Here is a 23,745-nt window from a genome sequence, read left to right as displayed (position 1 = left end):
TGACCAGATGTCATTGCTGGGTACTCTTAAGTGGTTTACAGTTAATACCAGTGGCATTATCTTGTTACTGATAAAGTGTTTATATAAACATGTTTTCTTTGTGGTTTGTATGAAGTCTTCCAATTTCTGCATTTTTGTCCACCAGTGTGTGCTACTTTCAGTCCTCTGATTCAGTCAGCTGTTTTCAGCTTCAGCTCCATGACTGTCTTCACCTGAATTTGTTCCACCCTGCTCAGTACATTTTCAGTATCAGTGTACCTGAAATAACTTATTCATATCTATGAAATAAATTCCGTGTCAAACTAATGTGAAGGAGAAAAGGGATGTTCTGATTTGTACAGCACTTTAGAGTTAAAAAGCATCTGTGTAAAATTCCTTTGAGACTCAACACAGCTATTGTGTACCTATTTTGCAGAATAAGAAGCTGAGAGAGATTAAGTAGTTCACCCACTTAAATTAAGTACTGAGCAATTTGGGTTAAGCCAGGACCCAGGTTTTCTACTGGACAGCATTCTAGAACAGAAAATAGTGTTAAAACAGTGAATTCTTAAGACTTCGTACATAGTCTGTTCCTCTTTCCTTTAACAGGTGCGTTGCCTAGCCTGTAATTTCATACCCTGTTAACCCGTATTTGCAATTTTGGCCTTTTAAAGTATTTCCTGTTTGTTTTCTGGTCCAGACATTACCTTTGCCATTTATTTTTCTCATTGATACAGCCCAGTGCAAGTGATGAGATCTGATTATTTGATAGGCTGAACATTTCTGTTATTTTGTTTAAACTGGAAAGTTTTTTCTTTACCTGGAGATATCCCTAGATTCGCACAGTAGATGCTCTGAGGGAAAAAGGCCTTTTGTTGGGTAATTTTTTTTCTCTAACTCAGGCTATAATGTGTATCCATTAATCATGTAATACATTAGCGACTTGTTTCCTTTCCTTGTAATAGATGTTTCCTAAAAATGAGTAATTCCTTAGTGGATAAAGATGGAGAAGACCAGTTTGTATTTACCTGTAGTTCTCAAGGTATAAAGGAATAATGATGAGTCTGGGGGAGAATGAGTATAAACTCCTTAGATACTCCTCAAATCTCATTTTTCTGATAGTTCAAAACTTGACCAATATGGAAACTTGCTCCTCAAAAAGAAAGATAAAATTGACTGGCTCTTTTATGTTTTTTCCTTCTCCCTTTTCCTGTATATCTTTCAGAAATTCAAATTGGCAAATGAAATAAAGAGAAAGGGAAGTGGTCTGAATGACTCTCCCTCTTTGCCCTCCAAAGCACATCAACCCACAGATAGCTTTTTAAGAGGTCAGTAATTTCACAGAAGTTGTTCTGGGGGTTGTAGGATTATGGTAGATTTGTTTCTCCCTCTCTCTCTCTCTCTCTCTCTCTCTCTCTCTGTGTGCATGTGTGTGGTTTCCAGATTTTCTCTGTGAGCTTTTTAAAAATACTATTTTTATACTATGAAAAAGTAAACTTTACTTGAAAAATAGTAGTTTTCCTCTTAAATTGGCAAGTTTAAGTGTTGTTATTGGATATTTAGTTTAATAAAGCGTAGGTGTCACATTTAAGTAATAATAATAACAGCTACCATTTATTGAACTATTACTCTGAGCCAGGCATTCGGCTAAGTACTTATCCCTGGGACAGTTTTGCATGATAAGTAATATCCCCATTCTAAAATAAGGAAACTATTTGGAAGGTTAAGTGAATTGTCCTAAGCCAAATAGCTAGAAAGTGGGCAGATGAAGACATGAATCTAAATGTTTTGCTCAAAGTCTGTACTACTCTCTTAAGGTGCAACATCTCTCTAAAAGACCCCTTTTTTGAACCTTGTGTGGGTACAGTTAGGTGAATATAAGACCAAGAAGTAAGGGTATTTGCTCTTCTGGGGGAGGCAGGTTTCCCTAATATCCAGTCAATATCCTGACCCTAGTACTATCCAAAATGCTGCGCCATGTGTGTACTTGATCTTAAACAATATTAGCAGTTTTACAAGTGTATACTTTGAGTCCTTGGTGAACCACATAAGTTAGTTCCAAATTTTCAGGTATTAGCTGTTTTTTATGTCATTTTAACTTTTTTTTTTTGAAATGTCATTTTGACTTGATGTCAATAAGCAAGTCTGACTCCTAATCTGAGTTTAAATCTTGGCTCTTCTGAACTTTAGCGTTGTGATCTTAGGTAAGATCCTTAACATCTCTAAAACCATTTTAGGTGTTTTTTTTTTTTTTTTGGTGGTAAATTGGAGGTAATATAGTAAAAATTAGATGAATTAAAAATCTTGGCAGTCCCTAAGATATGGTAAGGGCTAAAAAACCTGTGTATTCTTTTTTTTTTTTTTTTAAAGATTTTATTTATTTTTCATGAGAGAGAGAGAGAGAGGCAGAGGGAGAAGCGGGCTGAGCCGGGAACCCTACACGGGACTCGATCCCAGCACCCTGGGATCATGACCTGAGCCAAAGGCAGACGCTTAACCATCTGAGCCACCCAGGTGCCCTGTGTATTCTTTTTGTAAAGGATTTATTACATGACTCTAGAAGAAGGAGTGAGGTAACTTAGAATTTTCAAATTCATAGATTTTGTCAGTGGTGGTGAGCTTTGTTTAGTATTTCTTCATTGAAGGCTCAGGGCTGAGTAGAATTAAATTGTTGGGAGAGAAATTGAAATTAGATGTTAGAATATCCTAGGAACTGCGATACTTGGAATGTGTAAATTTCTAAGTTTTATACCTGGGTTGAAGAAAAAAACTTTGGTTTTCATATCAGGGTTAGATTAATTAATATAAATTGAAATTTAGAATGACTACACAATTTTTTATAGCAGCCTTATTGAAATACACAATACAGTTCTCCCTTTTAAAGTGTACAATTCATTCACAGATTTGTACAGCTGTCACCACACTATCTAATTTAAGAGCACTTTCATCACTCCAAAGAAGCCACCTGTGCCCATTAAGTAGTCATCATATATCTCCCCCCGCCCCCAATATGTTTTCTGTCTCTATGGATTTGCTATTCTGGACATTTCATATAAATGGAATTACACAACATGTGTTTGTATAAGTGGAATCATACAATATGTGTTCTTCTGTGATGGGCCTCTCACTTAGTGTTTTCAGGATTCATCTATGTTACAGCAGGTATCAGTACTTCATTCCTTTGTATTACTGAATAGCACTACTGTACTGGTGGATATACTGCATTTTGTTTTTTCATCATTTGATGCCCATTTTTGGCTGTTTCCACTTTTTGGTTATTAATAATGCTGCTAAGAATATTCTTGTGCAGGTGTTTGTGTGGACATATTTTTTTTTTTCTCTTTTGGGTATATACCTAGGAGTAGAATTGCTAGGTCATATGATAGCTGTGTTTAACTTTTTGAGGAATTGCCAAACTGTTTTCCAAAGTTGCTGCACCATTTTACATTCTTACCAGCAATGGATGAGGGTTCCAATTTTACCACGTCTTCATCAACACTTGTTATTTTGTCTTTTTTGATTATAGCCATCACAGTGGATGTGAAGAGGTATCTCGTGATTTTGATTTGCATTTCTCTGATGACTGATGATGGTGAACATTTTTCATTGTTTGCTGGCTATTTATTTTTGGAGAAATGTTCAGATCCTTTGCCCATTTTTTAACTGAGTATTTGTATTATTGAATTGTAAGAATTCTTTACATTCTGAATACTAGACTCTTATCAGAGACAGGATTTGTATATATTGTCTCCCATTCTCTGGGTTATCTTTTTACTCTCTTGATCGTGTCTTTTGAAGTTCAAAACCTTTCGTTTTTTATGAGGTCAAATTTATGTATTTTTCCTCTCATTGCTTGTGCATTTGGTTGAGAATAACTACAAATTTGAGATGACACAGTAAAATTATAATCCTAGTATATTGTGATGTTGCTGAGCCATAATGTAAATATTTACAGTGTTTCCTTTTTTTTTTTTTTTTAAGATTTTATTCATTTATTTGACAGCATGGGCACAAACAGAGGGAGGGGGAAGGAGAGGGAGAAGCTGGCTCCCCACTGAGCAGAGAGCCCAACATGGGGCTTGATCCCAGGACTCTGAGCCAAAGGCAGACGCTTAACCAACTGAGCCACCGAGGTGTCCCTGGAGCTTTTATTTTAAAAACACATCCATACAGGGCGCCTGGGTGGCTCAGTCAGTCGTTAAGCGTCTGCCTTCGGCTCAGGTCATGATCCCAGGGTCCTGGGATCGAGTCCCACATCGGGCTACCTGCTCGGTGGGAAGCCTGCTTCTCCCTCTCCCACTCCCCCTGCTTGTGTTCCTGCTCTCGCTGTCTCTTTCTCTGTCAAATAAATAAATAAAAAAATATTTAAAAAAAATTAAAAAAATAAAAACACATCCATACAAAAAAAAAAATACACAGGTACCCCTCCTTTTTTTTTTTAAAGATTTCATTTATTTGAGAGAGAGAGACAGCAGAAGAGGGAGGGTCAGAGAGAGAAGCCAACTCCCCGCTGAGTGGGGAGCCTAATCTAGGATTCGATCCTGGGACCTTGGGATCATGACCTGAGCCAAAGGCAGTCGCTTAACCGACTGAGCCACACAGGTGCCCCAGTGTTTCCTTTTTTTTAAATAGCACCTTAATTTTTTAAACCTTGGGATCTCATAATTCTAAGAGGTGTTTGAGTTGATTGAGCTTAAATAATACTTAAAATGCTGGCTTATGGCTCTTTGAGAATATTGTTATGATGGAAGTAGATAAATTTTTTTATTTCTTTGTACCCCTTATCAACCATCTTCTATGTGTCAGGCACTCTATTTCAACACCTCTTAGTGTTATATTACTCCATTTGACCATTTTAACTGTTTTAGGTCAGTGTATTGTGCTCTCCTACATATAAAGAAGCTGAAGTTTGAAAAGGACAAATAACATTCCTAGGATCTTATAATTAGGAAATGGCAGTGCATGGATTTGAATTTAGATCTGTTATATATATAGCCCATGTTCTTCATTGTATATTCTGTGTTGCTTCCTCCTCCTTACATCTCCTTGAGGAGAAGGATGTTTGTATCCTATACAAGCTCATATATGCTGGGTGCTCAATACAAATTTGAATACCATATTTTGTAAAAGTACTTGTTTCTGATGACAGTACCAGCCATGTAATAAAGTCATGTGATAGCTGTTATTTATTATTCAGCCAGTAATGTGAACTAGATTTGACTCTGAAAGATAAGGTAGAATCTTTCTTTCTCTTGCATCATTATCTGTAGGAGATGCTGCAATCTAATAGACCTGACCTTTAGAGGCAGGTGATGATTGGGGAAGGATGGAATATAGTTTCTTGTTTGGCAGTGCTATTCACCCCAGTTCACTGATTAGAACTGCTACCAGTGGACCTATGAAATGGAGAGAACAGTGGTGTGAGGGTCAGGAGATTATAGTTCTTGTCCTTTTATATTACTTATCAATTGGCCAAGTCACTTTCCTTTTCTGAGTTTGTTTCTTTGTATAATTGAGGGTTTGAAGTAGATGTTCAAAGATTTATGTTTATTTTTAAATTCCCTGTAGTCAGAAAGGATTTCTGTCTTGCTCATTGCTGGATTCCTCAGAGTTTCGTACACAGTTAACAAGTATTTGTTGAGAAGTCTAAGTGTAATTTGACAGAACTGGGTAGGTCTCACCTGTTTTAGTTAGTAATAATCATATGACAGCACAAGTTCCTAAATTATCTGGGTTTTCAATTCCTTTTATGTAAAATGGGGATAAAAAGATTACCTGCTTCTATAGGGTTTATTGTGAAGATGAAATAATACATATATATTTAACAAAGTTCTTGGCACATAGTAATATTCAAAGAAGCTTTTGTCACTGAATTAATATATGATCATTTGTTTTCACCTTTTTGCTCATTCAGATCATCATAGTTGTTTATTTCTTAAAGAACTTTAATTGAAATATTCATCTTATTTGGCTAGAGCATAGTATAATTATGAGAAAGGTCATAGTTTCATCCCATGAATGGTATTTAGCTTTTTCTTCTTCCATAGCTTGTATCTCTGACTCCAGTCTCACCAAAGAGATCTGAGTAAAAAAGGAGAGTGTGGTGAAATTAATGCAAATCTGTCTATTGCTTCTACTTGGAAAACAGCTTATGCCACATTGCTGATGTGTTAGAAGAATCAACTTTATATGTGACAGCACTGTGTAAGTCTAAGGACTCCTAGAAGTGTGATTCCTTCTCTTCCTTTCTAATTGATCCTAGGTCAGAAATGGATCAGAAAGTCCATGGAGACATGGGTAGAAGAAAAATGTCTATGGTAGTTATAAAAGTCCACAATCTCTTAATGAAAACCTTTTAGAGTCTGATATATTTGAGAATTCCTCAATTTTCAGATTTTATTAAGATAATATGATACACACATCATATATCCTCAGCAGATCTGGGCAGTTCCCATTAATCAGACATTAACATTTCTGTAGTGAAATGTAGTACTCTCACATGAAGTGGGATATATAGAACATAAATGGCTTTACATATGTTGAGATTAGGTGTTGCTGGCAAATGAGTTTATTGAAAATCTTTAAGAAATCTTGATTTTTTTTTTTTTAAAGATTTTATTTATTTATTTGAAAGAGAGAGTAAGCACGCACAAGCAGAGTGGGAGAGGGAGAAGCAGGCTCCCCGCTGAGCAGGAGCCTGAGGCGGGGCTTGATCCCAAGACCCTGAGATCATGACCTGAGCTGAAGGCAGATGTTTAACCGACTGAGCCACCCAGGTGCCCCATGAAATCTTGATTTTCAAAGGGTTTTGGTTTTGGGATTTGCAGATGAGGGATTGAAGACCCCATTTGCTCACAGAGATGTCATTCCTGTAAAAATTCCTGATTACTTGTAAATTTAAAGTCAATGTTAGTTTTCTTACCTAACAACTATAATGTGCACTGTTTTTGGTTACCTTTAAATGAAAAGAATTTATAGAATCTTAAAATCAGAAGGGATCTTTAAGCAGTAAATCATTAAAATCCTTCATAATAACCTGTTTCATAGTTGCTGTTGAACTTTTTATTGATGAGGTATTGGGTGAAATTAAAATGATATATATGTTTGTTACCAGAAGAAAACTTAATACTTTTTTATTCTCCACAGCCAAGTCTGATGTCTCAACTTTAAATGGAAAAATTACATGACTGGAAGCCTTTACTCAATTTTATATTTAAGAAATGTGACACCATAAGGTTCCATGCTTGTTTTTTCCTTTGGGGTGCATAATGAGGGACATGCTCTAGGGTTTTCTATTTTCCTGGAATATGCTGTGTTTCATTGATTCATAGGGTGCCTAGTTTTCATATTTTAACATTTGAGAAAGCAGAATGAGTTACACATATATTGTCAACCAGATGGCTGTTGGGATGTAGTTTCACAGGCAGAATATCAAACCCAGTATCAACATTTGCAGAGTGGGTGTCAGTGGCTTGGAAGAAACTCTGAAAAACATTAGTAGAGTGCTCTTTGAACCTCAAGGAACCAAATGGTTGAAGAGCAGTGGGGATGAAAAACATCTAGCTCTACACACTACAAAGCCAGCTAAGAGCTAAAGGCTTTAGCTCTTTGATGGATTCTTTTATGAAATGCTGTATTACTAGTGTTTTTTTTTTTTTTTTAAGATTTTATTTATTTGACACAGAGAGACCTAGCGAGAGAGGGAACACAAGCAGGGGGAGTGGGAGAGGGAGAAGCAGGCTTCCCGCGGAGCAGGGAGCCCGATGCAGGGCTCGATCCCAGGACCCTGGGATCATGACCTGACCCGAAGGCAGATGCCTAACGACTGAGCCACCCAGGCGCCCCTATTACTAGTGTTTTTGACACAACTTTTTGTGGGATAAAAAAAAGATTTTATTGAATCTGAGTCAATAAGTTATTCATAAGCATTGGGGACTCTGAATGTGACATAGTTTTAGAAACACCTTAGCCAATTTATTTTGCTTATATTTTTCTTTTATATATGTAAAGGGTGATACATGATAAAAATTTCAAGTCTAAAAGAGTTACAAAAATAAAACAAATGATAAGGAAATACTATGCCATAGTTTAATATTTTTTCTTTATTAGTGGCATATAGACTAATGATGTGTCTAAATATAGTACAGTAAGTGAATATTAAACTAAATATGACTAAGTGAATGTATCATATGAAATATGATACATTAAATGAGTATCAAATTGAAATATATGGCCATAAGGTGTAGGTGGTGCTGTTGCTTCTCATCTTATTTCATTCCTTTTTTAACCTTAGGTGGTTTATGTAATTCTTCCAGGAGCCTTATTTTGTTCCCTCTTCATTATCAACATGCGAGCCTTTGATTCTAGATGGCAGTGGACAGGTCTATGAGCTTAACATCTTAATTCTGAGTTTTCTCTCAGAATTTGCTTTTTCCTACTTTGTAAGAATCAGGTAGACTGCAGTTTTTGTGACAGACCAGGAAGATACAGAGAGACCTCAAAAGAATTCTAGTAAAGATATGCCCTTTCCCACTCTTCCTGTGTGTGAGTGAATGCTAGAGGTGCTGAAGCATTTTCTGACCCCCATTCCCACTTTCTCAGGGTTGGCTCCTTAATCAGATAGATGTTCTCTATGGAAATCTGGGGTGTGTTATGCCACCACAGTAAGAAACACATTTCACATTTCTAATTGGGACACATAAACAAATACTATATTTAAAATGAACTTTAACAAAGCAGGACTTAATAAGTGCTGGTCATAACCCAGTAAATGGATTTTATATTTCTTTAATGAGTTGCAGCCATAATTTGGGAAACTCTTTCCCTTTCCCCCTTTTATATATATACTATTTCCACACAAATAAATGAGCCATAGTGAGTTGTGGATAGGAAGACATAAATTTAAATCTCTAGTTAGTCCTTGCTTTATCATTTGGGAAGTTCAATATGCAATTATTTTATTTTATAGGCTGGAGCATTGGATTTACTGAAGGAGCTTAAGAATATTCCTATGACCCTGGAATTATTACAGGTATGTGCTAATATGTCATGATTTGAATAGATAATTGTCATGAAATACCAAAACATTTTTAATACTATTAAGTTTTTTGTATTGTCCTGTTATGGAGTAAACCATTATTAACTTCTGGGATTTTTTTAAGATGGTAACATAAATCAATACTCAGTTACCATTATAGAAAAATGTTGCCTTCCTCAAGAAGAATAAAACCTGAATCTCCAAGTTTGAAATCTGTGAAAGGAAAAGAAGTTGGACTTTTGGCCCTGATTTGATCTCCCTAGATCTCACTTTCTTGGTCTGGCATTGACAGCTGCTGCCAGCATGAAGCTAGCCTCTGGGGTACCTTTTAGTTGTCATTCCTTATTTCTCCCCAGTTGAACCACCTCTTCTGCCCTAGGCAAGCACTAATCAACGTACCTTCTGTCTCTTTAGATTTACCTATTCCAGATATTTCATATAAATGAAGTCATACAGGGCGCCTGGGTGGCTCAGTTGGTTAGGCAACTGCCTTCGGCTCAGGTCATGATCCTGGAGTCTCGGGATCGAGTCCCGCATCGGGCTCCCTGCTCGGCAGGGAGTCTGCTTCTCCCTCTGACCCTCCTCCCTCTCATGCTCTCTGTCTCTCATTCTCTCTCTCTCAAATAAATAAATAAAATCTTAAAATAAATAAATAAATAAATGAAGTCATACAATACCTGACCTTTTGGTTCTGGCTGCCTTTTTTTTTAGATTTTTTTTTTTTAGTTTTAAATACAGTCTGCCCCTCAACGTGGGGCTTAAACTCATGACTCCCAGGATCAAGACTCACAAGCTCTACCAACTGAGTTAGCCAGGTGCCTCTCTGGCTTCTTTTACTTAGCATAATCTTCAAGGTTCATCCATGTTGTAGCATGTATCAGTACTTCATTCCTTTTAAGGCTGAATAATACCACATTTTGTTTATTCATTTGTCAGTTGATGGACATTTGGGTTATTTCTACTTTTTTGGTTGTTATGACTCCTGCCTTACACATTCATGTATAGGTTTGTGTGTTTTTGTTTTGCTTGGGTAGAGATCTGAAAGAATGGAAATGATGAGTCATAGGTAACCTTATGTTGAGTATTTGAGGACCTGCCAGAGTGTTTTCCCAAGTGACTTTACCATTTTACATTTCCAACAGCAAGTAAACAAAGGTTCCAGTTTATCCACATTCTTGCCAACACTTGTTATTATCTTTGATTATAGCCATCTTAGTGGGTGTGAAGTGATACCTCATTGTATTGATTTCCATTTCCCTAATGACTAATTATGTTGAACATCTTTTCATGTACTTCTTAACCATTCATATGTTTTCTTTGGAGAAATGTCATTTCAGATCTTTTGCCTGTTTTTAAGTTGGATAGTTTTTTTTTTTTTTATTAACATATAAACATATTTGTATTAGGGGTACAGATCTGTGATTCATCAGTCTTAACACAATTCACAGTGCTCACCATAGTACATACCCTCCCCAGTGTCCATCACCCAGCCACCCCATCCCTCCTGGATAGTTTGTTTTTTATTACTAATTTGTAATAGTTCTTTATATATTCTAGATATAAGTCCCTTAATCATATACAGGGTTATCTCCCATTCTGTGGGTTATTTTTACTTTCTTAGTGGTGTTCTTTTGTTGTAGTCTGATTTATCTCTTTTTCTTTGGTTGCTTGTGCTTTAGGTGTCAAATCTCGGTTACCTAATTCAAGGTTATGAAAATTTATTCTTTTTTTTTTTTTTTTGGCTCTTTTATTTAGTTCTGTGATTCATTTTGAGTTAATTTTCATGTGTGGTATAAAGAAGAGGTCCAATTTCATTCTTTTATATGTGGATATCTACTTGTTTACTTTTTAATATTCTCTCTAATGAATATCTTGACATCCTTATTGAAAATGACAAAAAAATGTAGGAGTTTATTTCTGGATTCTTAAGTCTATTCCATTAATCTACATGTCTCTCCTTATATAGGACCATATTGTCTTGATTATTGTAGTTTTGTAGTAAGTTTTGAATTTGGGACTTTTGAGTCCTTCAACTTTATTCTTCTTTTTTAAGATTGTTTTGGCTATTCTTGTATTTCCATATGAACTTTAGGATAAGTTTATCAGTTTCTGTACAAAAGGCAGCTGGGATTTTAATAGGGACTGCATTGAATCTGTAGCTCGATTTTATTAGTGTTGCAATCTTTAACATTTAAGTCTTATGATCCATGAATATGGGGTGCCTTTCTATTTATTTAGGTCTTTAGTTTCTTTCAACAGTGTTTTTAGTAGCTTTATATTTTTTACTTTAAGATTTAGTGGCTATCTTAAATTATCTTGGCAAAAACTCATGAGTGATCATAAACGTGATTTTTCTTCTAGAACATACAAGTCTGCTTAGTTCCTTTGATGCTGACAGTGTCTCTTAATCTCACTACTCATTCCTTTCTGCCTTACCATCAATGCGCAGTTGATTCCCTAAGTCTGCTTAATGCCCTCCCCATCTTTCCAAGGTAGTGTCTTTCTTATTGCATAGCTGGTATTCTATAGAAACCAGATGGCCAGACATGGGCAAAGGCATACATTTTCTGTCTAGAATTTCACAATGTATAGTGGATCTCAAAAACCTTCATTAGTTCTGCAGTCAAGAAGCCTGTTTAACTCTCCAGTCCTTTTTTAAAAAACTTATTTATTTATTTTTAAAGATTTTATTTATTTGAGAGAAAGAGAGAGCATGGGGGAGGGGCAGAGGGAGAGTGAGAAGCAGACTCTCTGCTGAGCAGGAAGCCCAGTGCGGGGGCTCAATCCCAGGACCTGAGCTGAAGGCAGACACTTAACCTACTGAGCTACCCAGGCGCCCCTAACTCTACAATTCTTAATGTTATTTGAGCACACAACACTTTTTTTATAGACCACCTGTTATATCTTGTAAATTATAGTGTACTGGTTTTAGGAAAAATCCAGAGTCTAGAGAATTCTTAGAGGTACATCTAGACTTGGTTATCAAAGTAAAATAGCTTCATAATCCTTTCCTCTGTCTAGTTTTACTCTTCCCCAAATATCCTTTTTAAAAAAGAGGGAAAAAACCTCCCCAGGTCTTTGTCAGTCTACCTTAGCAACCTCATTTCTTACTTTTGACTAGACAGTCTCTTCCTTAAGTAAGCATATTACAGATGCCTAATCTCCATAGGGGTTTTCGTGGGTTTTAAGCAGGTAATTATTGACTCTTTAGTGATGAAAACATCCTATGGTAATTAAAAAGCAATCACCCATAGCACACGATTTGTTCATGCTCTCCTTGTATCTTTGCTTGCCTCTGACTACTTCCTAAAATTCCATTTTCTTTTCCAGTCTGTGTCAGTTGTATTTTCAGAACTATACTAGTAACTCAGTGATTTCCACCACCCATTCCAAAAGTAGGTTTTCTTCTAGGTTGGTGGGGTGGGTTGTGGGGTGGTAGTGAGGAAGAGCTGTGAATGGGTGCTGAAGAAGGAGTGCTGAAGGCATCGGGATAAGGAAGTCAGACTTGACACTTGGTATGGTGGCTGCAAGTGCAAGCCTGGCTTCTAAGCAGTTAGCTACATCCAGTCGGACAGCTCTGGGTCCACACGGTTGTAGGCTATGCCATCCAGCCCAGGCACTTGCTTCTGGAAAATTTTCTATATTCAAGTGTTTTAGAAAAGTTCTAAAAAGTTTTAAAGTTCTCAGAGTATTTTCTTCTCTAAAAAAAATTCTGAGGGGGCACCTGGCTGGCTTAGCTGGTTAAGCGTCTGCCTTCGGCTCAGGTTATGATCCCAGGGTCCTGGGATCGAGCCCTGCATCGGGCTCACTGCTCAGCGGGGAGCCTGCTTCTCCCTCTGCCTATGCCTGCCTCTCTGCCTATTCTCTCTCTCTCTCTCTCTCTCTCTCTCTCTGTCAAATAAATAAATAAAATCTTTAAAAAAAAAAAATTTCTGAGAGCATTTTATTAAAGCAATAAACTTCTTTCTTTGGGGGAAAACCCTCCCAAAACATAAATCTCAAAATATTTTTGGATTTTAGAATTGTGGACTCCCCTTTATCTTTCTGCTATGGAACCTTACCTGCCTTGCATAGCCTTCCATAGGTAAGCCATTCCAGCCAAACCCATATTCTAAATTCTTGAACCAAATTTCTCTCCTGAATCTGTTTGTTGAGAAGATTAAATAATTTAGCAGGAAAAACCATAAGTACCCATTTATTATTCTGCCTTAAAGTTTACAGCAGGGGTTCACCTCTTTTTTTTGCCACTAACAATTCCTTTTGTTGTTTTTTTTCTTCCATTGACCGTATGTTTTGAAAGATTGTCTACTAACAACTTGAACTTACTAAATAATTTACCATTTTTTTATTTATCTTCCTTAATTGGCTTGTCATAGCTTTTGTGTTCTTTGAGCACAATTTGAAAACCATTGATGTGCTGGAAAGAGCATGGACTTTGGAGGTGGGCAGACCTGCATTAAAATCCCAGTTTTGCCAATTAGGAATGGTGTATTGCTGGACAAATAGGGATAATGATCTCAACTTTATTTATTTTTAAGATTTTATTTATTTGACAGAGAGAGACACAGCGAGAGAGGGAACACAAGCAGGGGGAGTGGGAGAGAGAGAGAAGCAGGCTTCCTGCCGAGCAGGGAGCCTAATGCGGAGCTCAGGCCCAGGACCCTGGGATCATGACCTGAGCTGAAGGCAGATGCTTAACAACTGAGCCACCCAGACGCCCCTGATCTCAACTTTAAAGTGTTTTTAGGAAGATTAATGAATGTGGATGCTTCCAGCATAATCCTGGGCATAATAATATTATTACTACATGATATATTACATGTATATTACATATATTATATGTAACATATAATATATGCACGTATCTTAATTCTATAGTATACTATTATAAGAATTCAAATAACTGAGATTTTTTTCTTTTCTACAGTAGAAACAGGAAAATGGGAAAGAAGAAAATGAAACACTAAAATGTCTGAAATAAAACAGCTTGTACAAATTTTTTTTGTCATTGCCTTGCAGTCCACAAGAATTGGAATGTCAGTAAATGCTATTCGGAAGCAGAGTACAGATGAAGAAGTTACATCTTTAGCAAAGTCTCTCATCAAATCGTGGAAAAAGTTATTAGGTATATTGATCTTCCCTTATATATATTTATGATCTGGTTTATTCAAACGTTTGGTGTTTGCATTTTTTCTGTTTACAATTATAAATGTATTGAAATCAATGTCTTATATTAAGAGGGAGTGGCATTAGTTTGACCTCCTTGAAGGTTTTGCTTTTTAAGTTAGTCAAATTTAGCTTTTTTTGTCTTTCAGCACTTATAACTGGACTGCCTCTTTAAAAAGAAATTTTCCCCCCATGGGGAAGTTGTCATACTTTTTAAAAAGGTTTTTGAAATAATTTTCTAACTTACAGAAAGTTTACAAGAATGATAAAAATAACTCATGTATCTTTTTCTAGATCATTAATTTTTAATATTTGCCATATTTGTTTTGTCATTTTTCTGTCTTCTCGTATGTTTATACTCATAAAAGCACAAGTTATCTTTGCTGAACCATTTGAGAATAGTTGTATCTATCGTGCTTTACCCTTTAATACCTTTAAGTGTGTATTTCCTTGGAACAAGTTTATTTTCTTATGTAATCATAATATAGGGAATTCAGGAAATTTAACATTGGTATAGTACTGTAATCTGCAGTGCAGGTTCCTGTTTTGTCAGGCGTCCCAGTGATGTTCTCTATAGCTTTTTTTTCCCTCTCAGAACAAGATCTAGTCTAGGATCACAGACATAATCTTCTGATCTGGAATAGTTCTTAAGCCTTCGTACGTTATTTATGACATTGACAATTTGAAGAATATAAGCACTCATCTTTGTTTTTATTTTATTTATTTATCCATCTATTTTTCATCTTTGTTTTTAATAGCAGATTAAAATAGTCCTGATTTGGACTTTATCTGTTATTTTCTCATGATTAGATGTGAATCTGTAGTTGGAATACTACTTAAGTGTGTTGTGTCCTGAGGTTATCGCATCCAGAGGCATTGATGATGTTGTTAATTTTGATAACCAAGTCAAGGCATACACTGTATAGTTTATCATTTTTCTTCTTGTATCTAATAGGCATTCTGTGAGAGACACTTTAAGACCCTGAAACTATCTTGCTTCTCATCAGACCTCCCCCCGCCCCACATTTAGTATCCACCAATTCTTGCCCAAACCGCCCTATAAAGGCAGTTTTGGTAGTTGCAAAATTGTGATTCTCTAACTCTTCCACTTTTTCAGTATTTATAAATCATTCTACTACTACAAGAAAGAACCCTCCTTTTACTTCCCAGCTATTTTTCTATTAGTGGATTCCTATTTTTTTTAAGATTTTTTTTTTTTATTTATTTATTTGAGAGAGAGAGAGAGAGAGAGAGCACAAGAGGGGGTAGGGTTAGAGGGAGAAGCAGACTCCCCGCCAAGCAGGGAGCCCGATGTGGGACTCGATCCCAGGACTCCGGGATTATGACCTGAGCCGAAGGCAGTTGCTTAACCAACTGAGCCACCCAGGCGCCCGTGGATTCCTATTTTATAACATGGATTATAATCCATTACTGTTAATATTAATTTGATATTTATATTATCCCAGATTTGACCAGTGGGCGCCCATTCAAACTGGCTCTTGTGTCTGCTTGACAAACTCCTTCAGTTTTATCTCTTTTATATCCTGGAACCAAAAAATGTGTTGGGTTCTTCTCTCTTCCCTTCCCCAGCCTGGAATCAGCCATTTCTCTAAGCAGTTATTAGCCTTACAGGGAAGAGAAAAACCGAAAAAGTTGAACCTTTTAAAATTTCAAAGGAAACAGGAATAATAACAAAAAACCTATTACTTCCAAGAGCTTGGAAACTAGGAACTAAAAATTGTAAGGCCCCTAAAATTTAAAAAGTTTAGTCTTAAGAAAATGAAATCAGATCTTCCTGTATTGGATTCTGGACCAGAAAAGAAAAATTGCTATAAAGATCATTATTGGGAAAATTGACAGAATTTTTGTAAGGGCTGTAGGTAAGTAAACAGTATCGTATCATTGTTAAATTTACTAAGTATTTACTGTGGTTATATAAGTGAATTTCTTTTTTCTTGGGGAATACATAGTGAAGTATTTTGGAATTAAGGAGCCTGATATTTGCTGCTGATTTTCAAATGGTTCAAAAGAAATATGTGTGCACACAATAGTGTACGTGTTTGTGTACATGCAGCACACATGTATGTGTATAGTAGGGGGCAATGAATGAATGAGGAAACAAGTATACCACACATTAACACTTGGGGAATCTGAGTGAAGGTTTTTTTTAAAGTTTTATTTATTAGAGTGCAGGGGGAGGGACAGAGGGAGAGGAGAGAGAAACTCAAGCTGACCCCACGCTGAGCATAGAGCCCGATGTGGGTCTCAGTCCCAGGACCTGGAGATCACTACCTGAGCCAAAACCAAGAGTCGGACTGTTAACCAACTGCTCCACCGAGGCGCCCCTGAGTAAAGTTTTTTGCACCATTCTAAAACATTTGTGCAAGCTTCAGATTATTTCAAAATAAAAAGCTTTTAAAAAAAATCTAGTCTTTAAAGATAAACTGAAACTTTATGTTTATAATTCATTTAAATTTTAAATCTAGGGGTGCCTGGGTGGCTCAGTCATTAAGCGTCTGCCTTCAGCTCAGGTCATGATCCCAGGGTCCTGGGATCGAGCCCCGCATCGGGCTCCCTGCTCCGTGGGAAGCCTGCTTCTCCCTCTCCCACTCCCCCGCTTATGTTCCATCTCTCACTGTGTCTCTCTCTGTCAAATAAATAAAATCTTAAAAATTTTTTTTTTTAAGATCTAATTCCATATTCTAAAGTAATTAGAATTTGCCATAGAAACTTGACTGAGGGAGGGAGGAGCAAGATGGTGGAGGCATAGGAGACCTAAATTTCTTCTGACCCCAGGAATTCAGCTAGATAGGGATCAGACCATTCAGAACACCTACAAATCAACAGGAGATTGAAGAAAAGAATAGCAGCAACTCTCTGAACAGAAAAGCGACCACTTTCTGAAAGGTAGGACATGCGGAGAAGTGAATCTGAGGCGATATTCGGGAAGACGGACTGCAGAGGAGGGAGCCTCTATCACCGGCTACCGGCAAGTGACAGAGCACCGGAGCACAAAATTGGAACTTTTAGAAGTTTGCTCCGGTGAGGGACGTCACTCCAGTGGCTAAGTGGGGGGTGAAACCCTCGGTGGGACAGTGTGGTCTCAGGACCCCCGGAGTCACAGAAAGACTGGGGGTGCCTGAGTGTGGCAGAGCTCCCAGGTATCAGAGCAGAGAAGCTGGTTCCAAAGACAGAGCTGAGGAGTGAGTTCGCAGCTTGGGGTTGCCATAAACCATGATCTGAGCAGGATCCTGCTCTTTGAGCAGGAACCCAACAAGCAGCAGATCCGGGGAGACCCCGTCCTCCTCCCCCTGGAGGAGCGGCACGGGACCGCACCGCAGGGATCTGCTGGGTTTGGAGACTCCAAACGGGGTTGTGTGCCAGAGATAGAAATGCTCGGTCACAGGCTGGGTGAGTACGGAGTGCAGCCAGAGACCAGGAAGACAGGAGTGACTGACTGCTTTTCACTGAGGTCGCACTGAGGAGTGAGGCCCTGAGTTCTCGGCTCCTCTGGGACCAGAGATTGGGAGGCTGCCATTTTCACTCTCATCCTCCAAAGCTGTATGGAAGGCTTTCAGGGAACTAAAGCTACCAAGAGCAAATCTGAGCAGATGACTTAGCCTGGCCCCTGGCAAGGGTGTTGCAATTCCGCCTCAGGCAAAGACATTTGAGAATCACTGCAACAGGCCCCTCCCCCAGAAGATCAGCAAGAACATCCAGCCAAGACCAAATTTACCAATCAATGAGAACGGCAAAACCCCAACACTAGGGGAATACAGCACATAGAATTTACGGCTTTTTTCCCATGATGCTTTAGACTTTCAAAGTTAATTTTTAAAATTTTCTTTATTTTTTTCTTTTTCTATTTTTTAGTTGAATTTTTCTTCTTTTTCAACCAACATCTTATCAATTCCTTTTTTAAGTCTTTTTAAATTTTTCATTTTTACAGTCATATTCTATCTCTTCATTGTATTTAACCTTATTTTTTGTATATATAGAAGTTTTTCTTTAAAATTTTGGGATACAGTTTCTTCTAACAGACCAAAATATACCCTAAATCTAGTGTATGACATTCTCCTAGTCTCCCACCTGATCACATTCTCTCTTTTTTAAAAATTTTTTTCCTTTCTTTTTTCAACCAACTTCTTATCATCAATTCCTTTTTAAAGATCTTTTTTTTTTTTTAGAGATTTTATTTATTTGACAGAGAGAGCATAAGCAGAGGGAGGGAGAGGGAGAAGCAGGCTCCCTGCTGAGCAAGGAGTCCGATGTGGGACTCAATCCCAGGACCCTGGGATCATGACCCAGGCTGAAGGTAGCCGCTTAACTGACTGAGCCACCCAGGCGTCCCTAAAAATCTTTTTTAATTGTCATCTTTACAGTCATATTTCATCCCTTTATCGTATTTACCCTTATTTTTGTATATATATGTTTTCTTTTCTTTAAAATTTTGGGAGGCAATTTCTTCTAACAAACCAAAATACACCAGAAATCTAGTGTGCGGCTCTGTTCTACTCACCAGCCTGATCATATTGCCCCCCCCCCCCCCCCCCGGTTTCGGGTCTCTTCTATTTACTGTATATTTTTCTGGGGTCGGTGTTAACATTTTAGCATTTTTTTTTAGCATTTTGTTCTCTCATTCATCTATTCTCCTCTGGACAAAATGACAACATGGAAGCACTCACCTCAAAAAAAAGAACAAGAGGCAGTACCGACTGCCAGGGACCTAATCAATACAGACATTAGTAAGATGTCAGAACTAGAGTTCAGAATGAGGACTATAAAGATACTAGCTGGGCTTGAAAAAAGTATAGAAGATACTAGAGAATCCCTTTCTGGAGAAATAAAAGAACTAAAATCTAACCAAGTCAAAATCAAGAAGGCTATTAATGAGGTGTAATCATAATGGAGGCTCTAACTGCTAGGATAAATGAGGCAGAAGAGAGAATCAGTGATACAGAAGACCAAATGATGGAGAATAAAGAGGCTGAGAAAAAGAGAGATAAACAACTACTGGATCACGAGGGCAGAATTAGATAAGTGATACCATAAAGCGAAACAACATTAGAATAATTGGAATCCCAGAAGAAGAAAGAGAGAGAGAGGCAGAATGTATATTGGAGCAAATTATAGCAGAGAACTTCCAGAATTTGGGGAAGGAAATAGGCATCAAAATCCAGGAGGCACAGAGAACCCCCCCTCAAAATCAATAAAAATAGGTCAACACCCCAACATCTAATAGTAAAACTTACGAGTCTCAGAGACAAAGAGGAAATCCTGAAAGCAGCTCGGAACAAGAGGTCTATAACTTACAACAATCGAAACATTAGATTTGCAGCAGACCTATCCACAAGAGACATGGCAGCCCAGAAAGGACTGGCATGATATATTCAGAGTACTAAACGAGAAAAATATGCAGCCAAGAATACTATAACCAGCTAGGCTGTCATTGAAAATAGAAGGAGAGATAAAAAGCTTCCAGGACAAACAAAAACTAAAGGAATTTGCAAACACCAAACCAGCCCTACAAGAAATACTGAAAGGGGTCCTCTAAGCAAGAGAGAGCCTAAAAGTAACATAGACCAGAAAGGAACAGAGACAATATACAGTAACAGTCACCTTACAGGCAACACAATGGCACTAAATTCATATCTTTCAATAGTTACCCTGAATGTAAATGGGCTAAATGCCCCAATCAAAAGGCACAGAGTATCAGATTGGACAAAAAAGCAAGACCTGTCAGTATGCTGCCTGCAGGAGACTCATTTTAGACCCGAAGAGACCTCCACATTTGAAGTGAGAGGATAGAACACTGCTTACCATGCTAATGGTCATCAAAAGAAAGCTGGGGTGGCAATCCTTATATCAGATAAATTAGATTTTAAACCAAAGACTATAATAAGAGATGAGGAAGGACACTATATCTTACTTAAAGGGTCTATCCAACAAGAAGAGGTAACAATTTTAAATATCTATGCCCCTAACATGGGAGCAGCCAATTATATAAGCCAATTAATAACAAAATCGGACAGACACATCGACAATAATACAATAGTAGTAGGGGACGTTAACACACCGCTCACTGAAATGGACAGATCATCTAAGCAAAAGATCAACAAGGAAATAAAGGCTTTAAATGACACACTGAACCAGATGGACTTCACAGATATATTCAGAACATTCCATCCCAAAGCAACAGAATACACGTTATTCTCTAGTGCCCATGGAACATTCTCCAGAATAGATCACATCCTAGATCACAAATCAGTTCTGAACTGGTACCAAAAGATTGGGATCATTCCCTGCATATTTTCATACCACAGTGCTTTGAAACTAGAACTCAATCACAAGAGGAAAGTTGGAAAGAACTCAAATACATGGAGGCTAAAGAGCATCCTACTAAAGAATAAATGGGTCAACCAGGAAATTAAAGAAGAATTTGAAAAATGCATGGAAACAAATGAAAATGAAAACACAACTGTTCAGAATCTCAGGGATGCAGCAAAGACGGTCCTACGAGGAAAGTATATAGCAATACAAGCCCTTCTGAAGAAACAAGAAAGGTCTCAAATATACAACCTAACCCTACACCTAAAGGAGCTGGAGAAAGAACAGCTTAATAAAGCCTAAATGCAGTAGGAGAAGAGAAATATTAAAGATCAGAGCAGAAATCAATGAAATAGAAACCAAAAGAACAGTAGAATAGATCAACGAAACTAGGAGCTGGTTCTTTGAAAGAATAAATAAGATTGGTAAACCCCTGGCCAGACTTATCCAAAAGAAAAGAGAAAGGATCCAAATAAATAAAATCATGAATGAAAGAGGAGAGATCACAACCAACAGCAAAGAAGTACAAACAATTATAAGAACATATTATGAGCAACTTTATGCCAGCAATTAGACAATCTGGAAGAAATGGATGCATTCCTAGAGACGTATAAAGTGCCAAGAGTGAACCAGGAAGAAATAGAAAGCCTGAATAGACCCATAACCACTAAGGAAATTGAAGCAGTCATCAAAAATCTCCCAAAAACAAGAGCTCATGGCCACATGGCTTCCCAGGGGAATTCTGCCAAACATTTAAAGAAGAATTAATACCTATTCTTCTGAAGCTGTTTCAAAGAATAGAAATGGAAGGAAAACTTCCAAACTCGTTTTATGAGGCCAGCATTACCTTGGTTCCCAAATGAGACAAAGACCGCATCAAAAAGAACCAAAAGATCAATATCCCTGATGAACATGGATGCAAAAATTCTCACCAAAATCCTAGCCAATAGGATCCAACAGTACATTAAAAGGATTATTCACCACGACCAAGTGGGATTTATCCCTGGCCTGCAAGATTGGTTCACCATCTGCAAATCAATATGATACAATACATTAGTAAAAGAAAGAACAAGAATCATATGATCCTCTCAATAGATGCAGAAAAAAGCATTTGAGAAAGTACAGCATCCTTTCTTGATTAAAATGTTTCAGAGTGTAGGGATAGAGAATACATACCTCAATATCATAAAAGCCATTTATGAAAAACCCACAGCAAATATCATAGTCAATGGGGAAAAACTGAGAGCTTTTCCCCTAAGGTCAGGAACATGACAGGCACGTCCACTGTCACCACTGCTGCTCAACATAGTACTAGAAGTCCTAGCCTCAGCAATAAGACAACAAAAAGAAATAAAATGCATCCGAATCAGCAAAGAAGAAGTTAAACTCTCACTTTTTGCCAATGATATGATATTTTATGTGGAAAACCCAAAAGACTCCACCCCAAAACTGCTAGAACTCATGCAGGAATTCAGTAAAGTGGCCGGATATAAAATCAATGCACAGAAATCAGTTGCATTTCTATACACCAACAACAAGACAGAAGAAAGAGAAATTAAGGAGTCAATCCCATTTACAGTTGTACCCAAAACCGTAAGATACCTAGGAATAAATCTAACCAAGGAAGCAAAGGATCTGTACTCCGAAAATTATAGAATACTCCTGAAAGAAATTGAGGAAGACAAAGAAATGGAAAAACGTTCCATGCTCTTGGATTGGAAGAACAAATATTGTGAAAATGTCAATGCTCCCTAGAGCAGTCTACACATTTAATGCAATCCCCATCAAAATACCATCTGCTTTTTTCAAAGAAATGGAACAAATAATCCTAAAATCAATCAATGTGATACAATACATTAACAAAAGAAAGAACAAGAATCATATGATCCTCTCAATAGATGCAGAAAAAGCTTTTGACAAAGTACAGCATCCTTTCTTGATCAAAACTCTTCAGAGTATAGGGATAGAGGGTACATACCTCAATATCATAAAAGCCATCTATGAAAAACCTACAGCAAATATTATTCTCAATGGGGAAAAGCTGAGAGCTTTCCCCCTAAGATCAGGAACGCGGCAGGGATGTCCACTAGCACCACTGCTCTTCAACAGTATTGGAAGTCCTAGCCACAGGAATCAGACAACAAAAAGAAATCAAAGGCATCCAAATTGGCAAAGAAGAAGTCAAACTCTCACTCTTTGCAGATGATATGATACTTTATGTGGAAAACCCAAAAGACTCCACCCCAAAACTGCTAGAACTCATACAGGAATTCAGTAAAGTGGCAGGATATAAAATCAATGCACAGAAGTCAGTGGCATTCCTATACACCAACAACAAGACAGAAGAAAGAGAAATTAAGGAGTCGATCCCATTTACAATTGCACCCAGAACCATAAGATACCTAGGAATAAATCTAACCAAAGAGACAAAGGTTCTGTACTCAGAAAACTATAAAATACTCATGAAAGAAATTGAGGAAGACACAAAGAAATGGAAAAACGTTCCATGCTCATGGATTGGAAGAACAAATATTGTGAAGATGTCCATGCTACCTAGAGCGATCTACACATTCAATGCAATCCCCATCAAAATACCATCCACTTTTTTCAAAGAAATGGAACAAATAATCCTAAAATTTGTATGGAACCAGAAAAGACCCCGAATAGCCAGAGGAATGTTGAAAAAGAAAAGCAAAGCTGGTGGCATCACAATTCCGGACTTCAAGCTCTGTTACAAAACCGTAATTAATCATGAAGACAGTATGGTAATGGCACAGAAACAGACACATCAATCAATGTAACAGAATAGAGAGCCCAGAAATGGACCCTCAACTCTATGGTCAGCTAATCTTCGACAAGGCAGGAAAGAATGTCCAGTGGAAAAAAGACAGTCTCTTTAACAAATGGTGTTGGGAAAATTGGACAGCCACATGCAGAAGAATGAAACCGGACCATTTCCTTACACCACACACAAAAATAGACTCAAAGTGGATGGAAGATCTCATTGTGAGACAGGAATCCATCAAAAGTCTTGAGAACACAGGCAGCAACCTCTTCGACCTCAGCCACACCAACTTCTTCCTAGACACATTGCCAAAGGGAGGCAAAGCAAGGGCAAAAATGAAGTTTTGGGACTTCATCAAGATAAAAACCTTTTGCTCAGCAAAGGAAACAGTCAACAAAACCAAAAGACAACTGACAGAATGGGAGAAGATATTTGCAAATGACATATCAGA

At 37.5% G+C, this 23,745-nt stretch overlaps 1 protein-coding gene across 1 annotated transcript in view; it reads left to right on the top strand.

Moving 5' to 3' along the window:
• The window catches only part of TCEA1 (transcription elongation factor A1), a 47,881-nt gene that overhangs the window by 934 nt on the left and 23,202 nt on the right, over positions 1-23,745 (top strand). The window contains exons 2-3 of the mRNA XM_035011155.1: positions 8,948-9,010; positions 14,036-14,141. Coding sequence (XP_034867046.1) covers positions 8,948-9,010; positions 14,036-14,141 — 169 coding nt within the window. The remainder of the gene's footprint in view (positions 1-8,947; positions 9,011-14,035; positions 14,142-23,745) is intronic.

This window comes from Mirounga leonina, unplaced genomic scaffold (genome assembly GCF_011800145.1).
Source record: "Mirounga leonina isolate KUSES-001 unplaced genomic scaffold, KU_Mleo_1.0 Mir_165, whole genome shotgun sequence".
NCBI classification, from domain to species: Eukaryota; Metazoa; Chordata; class Mammalia; order Carnivora; family Phocidae; genus Mirounga; species Mirounga leonina.
Note: the sequence above shows the minus strand (reverse complement) of the source record. Positions and strands in the feature narration are given on the sequence as shown.